We start from the raw sequence: 16,640 nt of genomic DNA on the forward strand, positions 1-16,640 counted from the left end.
AGCGAGTCTCTCTCTCTGGTGGCGTCTGGCGCGAACGCTTGTCTTTGGCGGTGTGTCTACGATGCACAGCACCGCGGGCCATCTGCCAGGGGGCCACTGTGGTGAGTCAGGCATTAGCGACACCGCCATGTTTGTCATGTTGTTGTTGAGCGCTGTTTAATATTGTGTAAGGATGTTTTAGCATGGTAATCACAACTCATGTTAAATAATTCGGCTGACGATATCGTCGTTCTAGATGTAGTTAAATAAATGTGTATTGTTTGGCTTGGTTCGTTCTGACCACGTCTGCTTTGTCCGTTCACACCAAGAGCGTGGCGTTCTGTTTGCCATTTCGAGACTCCGCAACGTGGACTACAAGAGCTGAAGTGAAGGGAATGGGGGTGCTGACATAGACCTCGGGGAGGATCGCCCCTACAGTCCCCCTTCTGGATCCACCACTGTGATGAACACGCCCCCCTCTCCAATGTTACTCCAGGCGACCGCCCCCACTAAAATGAGGGGCTGGATCTGCCCCTGTATGACATGCCAAATGCATGCAAGCAAACAGCACTGTCAATGACACATTGTTGCGTAGCACACAGTAAACTATGGTTGATAGGTTTTGAGTTTGCATCGAAATCAATCGTAGCTTAACCCTGGGTAACAGTAAGAGCCTCTCTCATCAAGCCCCACTTCAATTTCGGTTTTTCACCGTAACTTGCAAGGTACTGTCTAGAAAACATCTCTCGAATAGAAGACAATGTTATGTTGTCATGACACCAGGAGGCACACTTCCCTCAATGTCAATGCTTTCATCTTCTACCTCAACTAGCTTTCCTTGGTAACATGGCATCCACAGCTACCACATCGCAGCTGAGAAAGCATATAATGTAATGTCACGACTAAGAAGCCCATGCTATCTATTTTTTTGCTTCCTCCGTTTGCAGTCCTTATGCAGACCACAACCCTGGTACTATTGCCCATTTTACGTGAGAAGATTCACCAAGGTCACATGATCTCACGGCCCACATCCCAGGCATCAAATCTTGCATAAGCTGCATAAGAACATCTGTGTGTGCAGTTATGGCTCTCTGGCTGGAATGGGACCACTAGAGAAGAAAGGCACATGGGCTTGTGCCATAAACTGCATTCAGCGCTCAGGAGGTAAGACAAGTATGGAATCGGACGAAACACCGGCTCTTGTGGTAGAGCATGCGCCTCCGTGCTTCCTTTTTCTTGAAAGTAGCACGGCCAGTCTGGCAGCGAGGACAAACCAGTCTCTTTGGAGAGGCCCTGTAGCCTCTTTCAGAGGGCTATTAACTATGCTGTTAGCATGCAATATCCCCCCCCCTCCCCAGCTCATGGGACAGGTTACTTTTCCTCGGCATGGAAAACAACCCCCGATTGGGAGAGGGAAACCGGAATTGTGGAACAAACTGACGAGTGGAAAGGGTGACAGTCTCTCTCGTACCAACCAGCGGCCACAGACGCTTCGCGTCCGAGACCTCCGTAAGCCACGACCGTCAACTAAAAGAGTAAGCCATGCCGTTTGTTCTCAGCGGACTATCCCTCTACGCAACGTTTACGCGTTCATGCCATCATAGCAATGAAGTGTTGTTTTGTTATCTAGCCTGTTGCCTTATTCGTCCAAACCCACCATAACTGCGATCACTCGAGCTACGGGAAGGGGCCGTTGATTACGCTCAATGGTGCGACTGTGAGCAGCTGGACCCGGAGCGAGGCTTCGGCATCAGTCGTGCATAGAGCGAACCCCCTTCGCTCTCAAATAAAAATTATTTTAAAAAGCAAGAAGAAAGAACAAAAACCAGATTATCATCAGTGCACTTTTTATATCTTGTTTTACAAAATAAACTTCACTTGAGAGCCCAAGCTGTTCTTGCTGTTTTTCCTACTTTGTCAGACTCGTGAGCACTACGGGAAATTTCGTCAACACCAACCAACTGGCTCTGCTCATTACCGTGATTTCGTTTGAAATTTTGGCTCTTTTTTTGCACGAAACTGTGCCAAGTGGTACTGACTGTGCTAATGGTGCGACAAGAAAGAGAAGGCGTTCCACTTTTATACCATGGATGAAAAGGCGGTTGGTTGACTCACCAAGTGATGGTCAGCGTGGAGGTGCGAGACAAAGACGCAGCTGAGTCGAGTCAGCACGTGCCTAGCCCGCTCGAGGCCGTAAAACCTAACCAGCTGATTATATGTGCCTTCGCCACAGTCGAGTAGCACGGTCATGTCTTCGCTGAAATCACAAACAAAAGAGAACATGGTAAATGAGGCAGAAGTTCAGGCAAAGATGGAAGCGTCAAGCAATGAAAAAACGTCAAATGCGAGACGTCACTGGAGAGAACGTTTCGACAAGCAGTCATGTCTTCTTGAAGCAGGGGTTTCTGCCTTGGAGAAGACATGATTGCATGTTCAAAGAACTCCAGCAACACCCTGTTGTTCAAGGATTATTCAACACAGAAATATAAGTTATTCAGCTCAATTTATTCAACATAAATTAACTGTAAGAACAGCATTACATAACTATAAAAACAGCTGCAGATCATCTACAAAAACGACATAACCGTAAAACTGTTCATTAACTGTAAAAAACAGTAACTGTATGAACGGAATAATAGTGTGAGGTGCATCTATGTGCTAGGAGCTTCCATAATGCATTTCATAGCACTATTAAAGCAAGTCATCTCTGCACGAACAGAGCACAATATTCTTCATCCCAGAACACGGACACACCTGACATTGATGAGAATGGCACTGACGTTGCGGTCTTTTCCGGGAATCGCAGACGCCGTGCCAAGGAACAGAATTTCCGGGTGAGAGGGCTTGCCTACGAAAAGAGCAGCAACATTTTCAGTTGTGTTTAACAGATGTTCGGTCATAGCTCATCGTCGGTTAACACTTGTGGAAGTGGCGTTAACCAACAAAAAGCACAATGAACGCAGTGGGAAAACTAATCAGCAACTACAAGAACTCCTATTAATTTTTGCAAGGAAACTTTCACTCCTAAACCCCATAAGAACCTGGGCTTGGCATTGAACCAAATATTGACAAACAGCGTACCGAATTCAACAGAAAGTCATTAGGCAATGGGATACGGATAACAACTGTTGTAAGAGAATGGCCCACCCATAAGACTGTCTAAAAATGATGCTTTATAAGAGGACATCAACAGATATTGTTAGGTGGTTGGGACAGTACAAAAATCTACAGCCAGGCTAGGAAATGCGGAACTATTTATCGGGCAAACTTATGCCTGAAGTAAAGGTAAGTAATGGTACAAGCCATTAATGCCGTACACTGATACTGACATCAACAGTTGTCGACTGTTGAGTAATCTGATCAGTGGTAAGGTGGGTCGATATTCATACAGGAAGCCTCGAAAACTTCAGCCTTATTACTGGTGGCCACGCTAGCTCCGGAATAATGTTTAGATTGTGCGCTCGAGCTCCGACCAGTTTTTAAAATATTCGGGAATGGTCAGCATCCCAACGCAACACACATAAGGCCACTGCACGTGTAGCTGTTTAGTTTCACGAAATGATAAAAGGAACAGCAAGGAAACGTCCGTCACGCGCTTGAGGCAACGGGCACGCACAACATGCGAAATTAAGAGCTGCGCCTAATAACATAACGCTTACCAGCTGCTTCGTCTTTCTTCAGTGCAGCAGCAGCCTTCAGCTCCTCTAGCTTCTCGGTGAAGCCATAACTCGAGTGGGCTTCCTGCACATAAGCCTCAGGGTCGACGCAGACGACAGAGTCCCTGAAGTCATGAATAACAAGGAACACAGAAGCCGTTCCAACAGATGTAGGCACCAAAAACAGAATGAGCAGCTTATGCCTGCTGCTGCTGAATTATGAAACACACTACACCAAAAATATCGCGGGAAATTTAAGTAGCTGCGACCATGTTTTTTCAAACCCTTAATCTAGCATTACTGCACTGATACTTCGTGCCTGCCACCTGTACAACCTTCATGTTTCAGTTTTGAGATCACGTATATTGTATTTATAAAAATGAAATTACCATTTTATAATAATAACCCTAGCATTCATCAACTATCGTTAATAATTACCATAGCATGCCTTAGCCCTCCCCCCTTAAGCAAAAGTACCCTGAAAGGGCTCTTTAAGGAACAATAAATGATGATGCTGTTCCACCTGTATTTATGTTATGACTGCGCACTGGACATTGCATTAGAGAAGTACGCCTTTACGGAAGTGCCTCAATCTTAAAGCAGTGGCAAGAAATCCAGCGAGATTGCCTCCTACTCCAAGGATGAATCAAACAATGTATGTGGATCGCAACAAAAAAATGGCAGCATATCTACGGAGTGAATGATGGAGAGTGGAGCGAAGCATTCGTCCGTCCATGCGTCCGTCTATGTGATCGTCCATGCGTCTGTTTGTGCACCCGTCCCTGCGTTCTTTCATGCATCCGCCCCTGCGTCCGTTCATGCGTCCATCCATGCATCTGTTTGTGTGTCCATTCGTTCATCTATTCAACACTCCAAGTCCCACCATCTCGCATCTTTTTATCATATATTCCCCATACAGAAGCACCGCCATCCAGCGGACATTCCAAGGACTAAACGAGAGGTGGCACACGCACACTTTCTAACGGCCTGCGCTTTGGGTCCACTTCCCACCTTTAACCACCTCGAGTTCATGGTATATTCTAGTTCACTGTATTCATGGCACTGCGACCAAACGCACGCTAAACCTTTCGAAAACCAAGGAGGTTATGCCCAGCGAGTATAACGTAGCAACCTTTCCCTGTCAGATAGGGCTCAATTTACATGCCAATGGCTGCTAATGAGAAATGAGAGACAGGAGAATTCGGCTTTTACTTTCTTACGGCTTGCGCTTCGTATCTACTTCTCATTTTTAACCACCTTGAGTTCATTCATGGTATATATTAGTTCATTGTATTCGAGGCACTGCGGCTCAACGCTCGCTAAACCTTTCTAAAACTAAGGAGGTTACACCCAGCGAGTATAACGTAGCAACCCTTTCTTGTCAGATAGTGCTCAATGTACATGCCAATGCCTACTAATGGAAATCGCAGCATGCGCGTTAACTAAAAGCCGAATGCTCATGTCTCTCATTCCCCATTAGCAGCCACTGGCATGTACATTGAGCACTATTTTTTATTGTTAAACAACGCACAGAAGAAATCTCTCACTGGCACCACCTTGGAGGTCAAGTGTTATACCTATTTCGGGTATGTGCCACTGGTGGTTACATACTAGGGATGCCCAAGCCACGCCATAAGGAGCTTCGCCCCTAAAAAAGCACTGTACAAATCGGGTAATTGTTCAAGGGAACACTCTAATGAGCAGGTGAAACAACACAGGCCGCATGTGCCGACTGTAAGTACATTAATTCACGATGCATTGTCGAAAAAAAAAAAAAGTGTCATTGCAGTAGGAACAATACAACTAGAGTGTTGAGACAGGAGAAAGAATGTTTGACATACAAAGACACAATGGCTTTGTCAGTTACAAGCACTTGATGGTTGCAAGACGACAAGAATTCATAAGAACAAACTGACAAGCTATTTGGTAGTGCATTGTTCAGAACAGTAGTACAAAGATGCAGGCAGCGACAGATCAAAATAGCACACAGTGACAAGAATTTACACTTCCATTTCAATTCTTGAACAAAAAATGAATGAGAATTGCAGGAAGCAAGGCTTCGTTCCCCTAATAAGCATTCACCGTTTTTCTCTAACCACTCTGTGACCTCAAATTTGGTTAGTAATCCACTTTTTACTGGTCTTGTACAATCCTAATTGGTTACCACGGTACCTAAAATACGTGCGAGGCTTACCTCTGAAGTCCGTGAAATGGTCGAAGCTTGTACCTTGACAACGTTTCACCTACAACGCAATTGAGTTCGGCAAGCTCCTTCGGGAGACCAGAAGACTCCTAAAAATAAAATAAATGAATTGTGAGATAGCCAACCCCTCGGAGTTTCTACACATGCCACATTGTACCGAGACAAAAAGATCCATCCAGACTCTCCTAGTCACGTCACGAAACCACGTCCCAGTCGGTCACAAAGCCACATATGATCATGTACAGCTAGTCAAGTGACACGTTCCTGCCGTTGACTAAGCAGCAATCACTCATGTGACTGAAACAGCTAGCCGCGTGACAAGTTCCAAAATATCGATCTAGAATCTCTGTGAAATGGCATGTAAACGCTCACGCTTGACTCTTTTGGGACCACCCTGCGGAGCGGGATCATATACGAACGACAACTTTTTGCACGCTGCCCAGTTAAAATTTTCATGCATTTCTACATGTACTGCTATTTCGGATGTAGTTTCGTCACTAGACCATCAGTTTCGGCATAGTTTGCGATTTTTGCAGACTATGGCAACACGTGAGGAATATTTGTAGGTTTTATTTATTATTTATAACACGGATTTTATATCCGAAAGCCATTCGGGGTAAAGGTCAATTGCAGGTTTCAGCCGGTACTAGTCGACGAGTGTAATTTCACATACGCTTCTCTCATCAGTAGCCAAAGGAGCTTGCTGTTTTAAAAATGATAGTCTTTCTTGGAATGCTTGAATGTATAAATTCTGATCTGTCTGTCTGTCTGCCACATGACTCAGCCACCCGGAAAAAGTTTAAGAACTTGCTCAACGCCCAGCCATCTTGATCGGGTGGCTGCGTCCATACTTGTGAACATTACAAATCAAAAAGCAAATATGACACATATCTGAGGCACAACATCAATACGTAAGTATTAGGTGGTGTGTTCCTTTACTAGAAAATTCAGAGATGCGTAATTCTAAAGATCCTAGTGTTTCTTTTACAGCGCTGACAATGCAATGCTATGCACAAAGAAGCGCTCTGCCGACAATACGGTGCTGCCACCTGCCAGTGGCTCTGGGTTCTGCACAAGCTCCTGTTTCCCGACAGTACTGCCAGATGGCATCCACATCTCGCACAGTGCCCCCAGACAGAATACTAGTATAGTCTTTGAAGCTATTTGCAGCGAAAAGCACGCAGATACATAGCCAATTTTTCATGTTGTTTTACATTTGTCTGGCAGTCTCAACAAGGCTTTAGGGAAGAGCTCATTCATCAGCTGCACTATCTCCATGATGCCAGGCCAGCTTGCATGCTCTGCCTCTTCCCCTTTCATCCACGTGGCACGCGCTCCAGAAGTTAGAAAATTAGACAGGCGCAAGAACTGACAGCTCTATTATGAGCACGAAAAAAACAGAGCTGGAAAAAAGCATTTTTTGCAGTACCTGTGGGGTAAATTTGTGTTTTACTAGTGCACAGAACTGTTCCACTGAGTAGCACAAGAGCCATGAAGCATGGGTACTGTACTTATTTAGAAGCACTCAAAATAAGTGTAGATATGTGCAACAAGCTTTTCAACAGCAAGAAAAGAGGCAATGCTTTGTATATATCAAATATTTTTAGTCATAGTATTTTTGCTCAAGTAGCTATGCTTATTCCAACTTTTTATGTTGTTCTTGCAGCAAATGTTTAACGAGAAGTAATTTTTATTATTATCTGTATACTTTAGGGGTAATATTTTAATTTGTATGAAAGACTATTTCATCAGATTCGTTTTGATGTACTTAACAGAAATATAGTGCTCCAACTTCATTTAATAAAAACAAGTATCTGGCACCACTCCCAATTGTGGTCCCCAAACAGTTAAACGTGGTCCCCAAACAGTTAAAGGGGCCTTGCAACACTTTTTGAGCATTCCCCAAAAAATGCTGCCTATCGGTAGTCGAGACGCCCGAGAACATGCGAGCTAAATGTAATAGCACGGCACACTGGCCTGGAATTCACAATAAATTCTCAAAGCCAGCTAAAGATCACTTTCTCTTCTCTCAACGGACGACGCTGCAGGCTCAAAAGTTGCATCGTCACGGGTCAAAGCGTCGCCGTTGGCTGATTTGAGCATGGCGCACTCGGGAGTTAGTGGGGCCACGACCTGCCTATGCGTTCTAAAGCTGCGCATTCAATGATAAGAAAAGAGAGATAAAGTTCTCAAGGTCAAAAGGCATGCGTGACGTATTTTCTTCCCCCACGCCATTCCTCCCCTGCTTAGATTCCAGCACTTTTGTTGGCACGATAGAAAAGAAAAAGCAATTGCAGCGTGCAAGAAATCTTCGTAACTGCGCTCGTACAGGACAGATTCTAAACATTTCTGTGGCGATCTATTAGTAGTCAGGCAATGAGTTCTTTTACTGAATCCATTCCACGGCTACTTGTAATGGTGTTGCAGGGCCCCTTTGAAAGGAAACGAGGTCTCACCTCTATGTTTAACAATGGGAATATGGAGGAGCTCAGAAGATGGAGACGATGCTGCGCTCGATGTAGTGCAACGCTACCCAGAGAGCTGGCGCTCTCATTCAAGACCAGGTGAGTCGTGCTTGCAGGAAACCTGTGATAAAGAATCGTGAACCACGGTTTGAGGTGCTCAAGTTCAAGCATCAGGCACAGCCACGGAGAAGGCAGATTCAAGAGAAGGCAACCGACCAATTGCAACAAAAATGTCAGCTGCTACTCCAAGACATACCAACAACATTCGATAGACACACTCAAAACTCTTGTCATATATTCATACGAGTGTCATTGGTCTGGCTTTTAAGGATAGGAACAAGAACCGAGTCAAGTTGCTACATAGCAGCTTTTCGTTCCTGTCCTGCACTCATCATGTCGCTAAGACAGTAATGAATGTGAAATAAATTGATTCATTGATCGATTGAGTCAGTGCTCAAACAAGTGAAAACTGCTGCTGCATATCTTTATTTGCAATGTCAAATGCTATGCTATAAAACTGCTTGTTCTAGGTCAAAATTCTACGCACAAATGGTGCCACAGCTCCGCAGTAGACAACACCTTTGACAAGAAAAGAATAAAAGGATTCCTTCAGAATTGGTGATGCTGCAGTTTACTTTTAAAAGCAAGTTATGCATAGTGTTCAGGTGGATCTGCTTCTTCGCTTTTGTTTCCTTAAAGACCCCCCCCCCCCCTCATCAGAGGGGCATTATGTTACATTTGTCTGAAGCCCCTAGTGTGTCGTGCGACTTTATGGTCTGAGGCTAAAGGTGCATAGATGACAACAACAACAAAAAATACACACACACCCACAGGCCACAGCTTCTAACAATGTTGCTGAATCGACACACCTATTTAACTATCTGATAATGACATAACTCAAAATGCAAGCAACAAAAGAAAAGAAGAGGAGGCAAAAGATGCAAAGACGCCCACTAAAATTTACACACTGATTGGCGATAGCTGTGATTCACCAGATGCACGCCAAACAACACCGCAATACCACGCAGCAGCAAATGCAAAAGCATCAAGAAAGCTTGTGTAGTATCCTCACCTTGCAATCAACATGCAACATCGATGTGCAAGTGCATCACTTGCGCCTAAGACTACGGTTGATAAACAACAAAAAGTATGTGGCGGCAACATGTCTACAAGGATATGAGAACACTGTCTCACAGCCGTATTCTAGAACGTCCCTTCACTCAACGCTTTTCTCCTTGACATGAAAAAGTCGATGCGAGTACCGTCTCTTGGCAGATCGAGTCACTGTATATCGGCAATAATCTGTAGCCATTCTTGAGAAGCGCAGTGTCTGTTTAAGTCGAGCAGTGGGGCAGTGCTCAACTCAGTCAAGTGAAGGACGAAATTCGAGTCGAGGAACGTTTGTGAATATGGGGGTCAGTTTCATGCAACAACCCTTCATTTTTCTTTCGTACTGCTGTTCAGCAGTATTAATAACCATCTTTGATTTGCAATGGTCGAATATAACATCATGTCGATACGACATTGGAAGAATTATTCTACAGAAGACAGTACAGCATGTTTTTAAATTTATTCCGTCAATAATTTGTCATATCCCTCAACACAAAGTCTCGAACACAAAGTCGGTGAACTTGACAATTCGGACAGATTCAAACACTTTTCCATCATTTAAAGGAACACTAAAGGAAAAACAATTATAAAGGGCCAGTCAACAGGTTTTGACTTTTATTTACACCCCTCAAAGAAGCTCGGCAATTCGTAGAGTAGACCGCAGCGGTCACTTTTACCGAATATCACAGCGCTCTGTGCCACGCAGAGCCTCCATTTCGGAAAACGATTCCCGCAATCCTTTTCCACGCCGTATCGACCTTCCTTTAGCACACAGTGACACAAAGTAGCAGATCGGCACCTTGACGTAGCACACAGCTCATCGATTGGTCTAAACCAGTCACGAAGACGTGCTAAGCCTTTCTCTTCTTCTGAAGAAGAAGGGTGGTGAGGCCGCACGAAAATTTCGAACCAACCGACACCGATGTTCTAGACCCTGTAACTTCCTTAATATAGCTCATGTTCCCAAAATTCTTGCGGCAGCATATTCACAAAGCAAAAGTGCACATATTTTTCTTGATAACAATTTTTGGACCTCGAGGTTCTTTACTGACCCTTTAAGGCACCTTTGCACCAGTAGTGTCATGCTTTAAAGAAGTGGGGAGCTGGGCAGCCCTATTTCTTACGGTTTTCTCTTTCTCTATTCACCTCTTTCTTTCTTTTTATTTTTAGATGTGTTCTTCGTTGCTGTTTACTTCTATTTCTTCCTTTTTATATACATTCCCTTCCATTTCTCATTCGTTCAATCCTTCTCTCTCTTTCATCTCTCGCTGTCTCTCTTTTTTTCTCACTTCTTCGTTTTACTAGGGGTGTGCAAATATTTGAAATTTCAAATATTTCTCAAATAGTTTTTGCTATTCAATTCGCACCGAAATTTTGCCATTCGAACTTCCCAAAGACAAACACAGTCAACGTGCGATTAACCGTGGCTCCATCAAATTATCAGTTTGCTTCACCCCATCACCCACTCGTACTGCGGCAAAGCGGCCTTTCAAGCTCTGCTACAGTGGCATATGAATTTAATCAGGGAAACGCTGGTCCTGACATGGAGATGATAGATGTGGCAGAGGTGGGGGGCTTAGGTAATGCTTTTTTTAACCTGGAATTTCAGCAGCAAGTACGAAGAGGTCGAACGCCGAAAGGTATTTCATGCAAGACTTCAGATGTTTTTATACATTGACGTACATGAAGCAGATTTAGGACTCTAAAACTCGAAGGCAGTAAGATCGCGATGGTGACAATGAATACCATCTGCGAGTCATTCAGCCCAGACGAGACTTGAACTGCACCTTTTGATCCATTCCATGTACAAAGGGTGCCTCATGACAGACGATGGTGTGAAGTGGACGACCACTTTGGCTGCGTGCTCTTCTCGGCTAGCCGTGACTTGGTGACCTTTGAACGGCTCCGCTTCCAGCAGTGACTGCAGGTAGTCTTCGGAAGGGACTTCGACCACTAGGAACAACGCACAGAGAATCGGTCAGTCAGATGCGAACTTAAGTCTAGCAACAAAATATGTACTCGACACTCTCTCAGGAACTCACCGATAAAGACAGGGCCCGCTTCTTCGGGCGACACCACGTCACGCGACTTGACCTGCGCGCAAAAAGCAAGTGCGTAGAATGGACGAAATGCGTTAGACAAAGCAGACCACCAGTTTACACTACAGTAACATCAGTGAACTTTCAAGAAAGCTGAAGTGGATGTTTGGATGGGCCAGTACGTATTTGAAATAGAAATGCCAGAATCGACAGAGGACTAGTAAAACTGAAGAACACAGCCATATAGGGCGAGGTTGCTGCAAATAACCAAGTTGGTAGGATCCGACGACCAGATAAAGAAGGAAGGAAGGACACTGCTAGGAACAGTACTGTGCTGCGTGAAGCACTGTTGTCAGTGCACTTTTGACAATCATCTGTCGCTTCTGCTGCTTTTATTGTGAGCTTTCAAGAAAGACTGCTCGACCTGGCACACAATATTCTCATAGAAACAACGTTCCTGTGACTATTAGCATTATGGTTGAACTCCATCGCATGCTGCTGTGCAATAAACAACACTGCAATACCACAAAATATACAATGGGCCGTCTTCGACCGTATGACACCATGCAAACGAGTTACAGCTTTCGTTTTTTTTTCTACAGCATTTCTGCTGCAATAAAAGTGTGACATCTAGTGATGCTCTTTTTTCCCCCGGTAAGTACAGATCACATTATACAAACACGTTCGAAATGCAACGCAGCCATAAGTGAATAACTGATATTGGAAGCGCTTACTCGGCACATTGCAATGTACGTGACATCAAAATTTCTTTCATGGCCATACAATGAGCAAGCAAGCTTAACTAGAGTACAAGTTTTGCAGACACTAACAAGATTAATCTCTGTGTGAATTACATCAAGAGACTACTTACGACTGTGCCATTGGGAAGCGTCACATCTCGGCCAGACTTCAGTTCTCCCAGCAGAGGGCCACTGGAGACAAATGAAAAATCAAAATAGCAGCAAATATATGCATAACTTGCCCATAATTGCCGATTGATTAAAGTTGGCAATTAGTAACAGTGTGCTGCTTTCTTTATTCTCTTTCTCTTTTAATCTCATGAGCATAGTCATCTTGCAAAGTAAATTGAATCCAAGAGATTGTCCTTTAAAAAGTGGCGACTTGGTGTGTTGATCTTGATACAGCGCGATGTGAAACTGACCAAGTTGGTTTTGACTCGTGACATAGAGGCACAAGAAAGGCGATGATACGTAACGAAAATTTTGTATCAACTTTTTTTTTTCGTGTCGTGAATCTAATAAAGTGAAACTCTGATTATACGACTTCGAGGAACCACGCGAAACAGTTGTATAATCCACGGGTCACATAATAAACAAACTAAGAATAAGGAAACTGGCGTTCTGTCTTGCGCATACTACGAGTAAAATCTGTCTGAATAAGCCTTTATAATGACCCCAGATTTCTCAAAAAAAAATGAATTATATTATATTTAGAAACGACAACTAAGCATTTATTATGAGGCGGTGCGAGCGAATGTTTATTCTCAACATTAAAGAAAAGTTTGAGTCTAACACACATCTTCCCAAAATAAGTCCGAAAATTGCATGCGCATAAAAAAAAAAAAACAAGGCGAAATCGTGTTTGCAACAGTCTCTTGTCAAAAGAATCCGATAGAGTGTCATTGCCATTGCATATAACAATGGAGTGCATTTCGTCGCCCGTTCTAGTAACATGATGTTGTACGCGACTGAGCTGCGCATGTCATATTTATTCCAATGTGAGGTGAAATTTGTGCTACGCCGCTTTTATTATGAACACTCACGTCGAGGGAAAGTTATTTTACACGCTGCAGATAATGGCTTCGCGTCCCTTTTGTGTGCTTGAAGCTTGTGACGATGAGTCCCGTAAAGAAAGGGGGATCTTCCACCGCATGTTGACTAGGAGAAGTTTCGGATGGATGAAAACATGAAAAAAATCCGGACCTTAAAGATGACCTTGTCAAAATAACAGCCCTGGGATACACCCATGATTGAGGTGTATCTTGGAGCAATCTTAAGGTAAGAAAAGCTGAATCACAAAAAAAATGAACTGCTAGGGAAATAAATATTCCATTTTAAGAAGGCATAATGTAACTGTCTTACTCCCCCCAACTCCCCCCCTTTTTTTTGTAAGCGTCAACCTAGGGACACCTAAGTCTCTCTTTTGCATTCGTAAATATTTTCTGGGAATTAGAATCAAATAAAAACACATTTTTTTTTTCTTGAGTGGTATCGAGGGGTCGACGTACAGCTTGTGTTCAACAGAAAACTTTCACGTATAATTTTTCGCTTATAATTGAGGTTTTTGATACATTATATGTATGGGAGTACTGTCGAAACCGAACATATTCATTATAAAATATGGGTCGTCGCAAAAACTAGCGACGTATAATTGAGGTCACAATGCACCTTGAGTGCACAATGCACGCTCGTGTGATAGTTTTCATGCTTGTAACTTCCTTGAGTTGCGGTGACAGCATGATGCTAACAAAGCTAGCCAAGAAGCATCACCATCAGCCTATTTCTGCTGGTCTTCGGGGAAGCCTATCACCATCATTCCACTATTTTGATCTATCACCTGGCATTAACAACACCTAATTCTTAGTTTCAAGTCGCTGTTAATAAAGACAACGGCAATGTCTTGTTGCTAAAGTTCTACCCATCTTCCCTAATGGGGCACGGCATCGATAATTTTGATAATTTCTGACCAAACTCGACTATTGCTAGTGCTACTTACTATACTAGGGTCTGCGGAATCGTGCTTAATTTCATCTAATTTTCACTACAGTTGTAACGTCAACATTTTTGTTTTTTCGTGCAACTTCAATCAAATAGTTGAGCTGTATTCATGAGCGCGAGACAGCTTGAAAAACGAGGCCACAAAAAAGAAACGTCAGGGATCAAAGTGCTGATGCATTAATTCATGCAAACATGAATAAATAAGCTTCTCACATGAGAGAAGAAGGACGGGTATTGAAAAATCCACGCATATCCATCAATAGAATGCTGGCAATGGCACGAAGCACCGGGCAACATACCTTGAATCAGCCGTGAAATGACAATGTTTGATAAATCGTGCCATCCTCCTTCATAAAATAGTTCACACCAGCTTGAATGTTCATTGCAGCTCCTGCGCGCCATACCCGGTGATTCGATCCCTTAAATATTACGCCCTTTAGAGGTAGTCTTATTTGTTTTATGTTTGTCTTTTTTCCGTGGACCATTGATCTATGAAATGAACTTGATGAAACTCTGCGCAGACTCTATGCTCAGCAATTTGAAAAATAGTTGTGTAATCATGTAGTATTTTGTTAAATGTTTTTTTTTTCTATGTTGAACTTATGTATCCACTCCTGCTATGTCTCAATTATTGAGACAGTAGTATTTGCAAATAAATAAATAAATAAAATGCTTCCACGCTTTCAGCTCCGGGTCTGCCTTTCTACATTGCTATATCGCTGCAACTTCTCGAGCTCTCAGCTTAGAGTTAGACTGGTGGTGTTGCCGCTGAGCCAATGCATGGAGCATCTTCCAATCACTTTCTTCCGTGGTGGCAATCACTCTTACATCAGTAACTCCTGGCGGCATTATTCTGTAACGAAGTCGGTCGAAGCGGTTGTTTTTCGCACGGCATCACACAAATGACGCACCTGCGCTACATCTGCTTTAGACGACAGCGGTTTACAGACAGACATTGCGGGATCTTAGGGTGCTTCGCCCCTAAAAGCATATGCATCCTACCTTACACAAAGCATCAGCTTAACGATGTAGATAGCTAATATCTTCGTTGGTTAACGCTATTGAAGGTGGACTGCCACATGCCGACTTAACGTTATGCATTATGAAGGCTTCATAGACTTCTCGAGCTCAGAAATCCCGGTATCAGGAAACGACGTGTCTCCGCTGAAAATAGTCCTGTCATTCCACCTGCGATAGCACTAACCAACGAAAAGCTTAGCTATCTGCATTGTTAATTTGATGCTCATAGATTAGGGCCCATATACTTTTATGAGCAAAGATTCTTAAGGTTTAGGGTTGTCCATTGGCAGCGTTGGCGTTCGCCGCAGTCGAGCACATGCAGAGTACCCGCTATACGCCATGACGATAACGCCAACGATGTTCATCAGAAACACTGACCGTGTTGTGCGGTATATGAAGTCTCGTTATACTCTACGATGCACTTCGTATGACTGGAAACAAAAGGAACGTGCACAGACCCCATATTTGCCAACTTCAGGCTATATACGATACCAGAATGCAGCAACAACGCAGGTAAAACGAAATTCACAACTCAACACAACATACCATTTACGACCAATAAATATTGTATGTTACTGTGCACCACTTTGTCACTCATTTACATGCGTGAGCGGTCAATGTCGTAAGTGATTTATGGCAACCCAGAATGATCTCGCCACTGCTTTGCCCACTCATCATCACTCACTTTATGGATATTCAATATTTTCTGCCCCTACTCTCGTGTGAAAAGCATCGTTTACTTGTGTTCACACAAACAAATGTATAATCGGTAGTTCAGAGCTCAGTCTTGCCTGTTTCTTTCTGTTACCCCGTTTTTCCAGCTGTTTCACACTCATGAAGCGTTACCAATAAGCTCAGGCCTCATACCATTTTTTTAAATTGAACTGTCTAACCATTTTTTTTTTCCACGGTGAAATCTCCACCCCTGGTCTGTATCAGCCTATCTCCCTCTGCTATCAAACTATCGTTTGTGTAGCAAAAGCTCATTTACGTAAATTCTGTTATCCTCAAGTTCTCTGCATTGGCTTTACAGGGACACATTTACGGTCAATGACTTACGGTGGAACGCCGAAGCTCACGCACTTCTCCAGGTTCAATTGGCCGGGTCTGCTGTGAGGCTGAAATGAAAAAACGACGTTGAAGGTACAGCCGTGCTAGCGGCAGAAATGCGCTCATCAAGTCCACGCGCATCATGAGCAAGCGCCATCGAGAAACAGCACTGTTTTCTGTTGGCCAGTCGAGTTTTTCTTGTGCAGCAAGATGTCTGGGCTTAAAACTTGGTGCAGAGCGGTGGCAGTCTGGTCACCGCGGCTACGCGACGTCGCCCTCATCATTACTGATAGGTCATTCGCCACACAGGACGCGTCATTTGCTGTAGAATTGGGTCTTCATCGATTTAATTCAGCATGCAACAAAACTCCCTATTTCTG

The 16,640-nt window shown here is 43.6% G+C and overlaps 1 protein-coding gene across 4 annotated transcripts in view; it reads right to left on the minus strand.

The window, feature by feature from the left end:
* The window catches only part of RNaseZ (ribonuclease Z), a 42,275-nt gene that overhangs the window by 13,130 nt on the left and 12,505 nt on the right, over nucleotides 1–16,640 (minus strand). For all 4 annotated transcript variants that reach the window (XM_075868672.1, XM_075868671.1, XM_037430465.2 and 1 more), the window contains exons 8-16: nucleotides 16,270–16,328; nucleotides 12,324–12,384; nucleotides 11,456–11,507; nucleotides 11,201–11,366; nucleotides 8,295–8,424; nucleotides 5,830–5,927; nucleotides 3,639–3,760; nucleotides 2,734–2,827; nucleotides 2,095–2,236 (exon numbers count right to left, since the gene is read on the minus strand). In XM_075868672.1, the coding sequence (XP_075724787.1) occupies nucleotides 2,095–2,236; nucleotides 2,734–2,827; nucleotides 3,639–3,760; nucleotides 5,830–5,927; nucleotides 8,295–8,424; nucleotides 11,201–11,366; nucleotides 11,456–11,507; nucleotides 12,324–12,384; nucleotides 16,270–16,328 (924 nt within the window). The remainder of the gene's footprint in view (nucleotides 1–2,094; nucleotides 2,237–2,733; nucleotides 2,828–3,638; nucleotides 3,761–5,829; nucleotides 5,928–8,294; nucleotides 8,425–11,200; nucleotides 11,367–11,455; nucleotides 11,508–12,323; nucleotides 12,385–16,269; nucleotides 16,329–16,640) is intronic.

This window comes from Rhipicephalus microplus, chromosome 7 (genome assembly GCF_043290135.1).
Source record: "Rhipicephalus microplus isolate Deutch F79 chromosome 7, USDA_Rmic, whole genome shotgun sequence".
Taxonomy (NCBI): domain Eukaryota; kingdom Metazoa; phylum Arthropoda; class Arachnida; order Ixodida; family Ixodidae; genus Rhipicephalus; species Rhipicephalus microplus.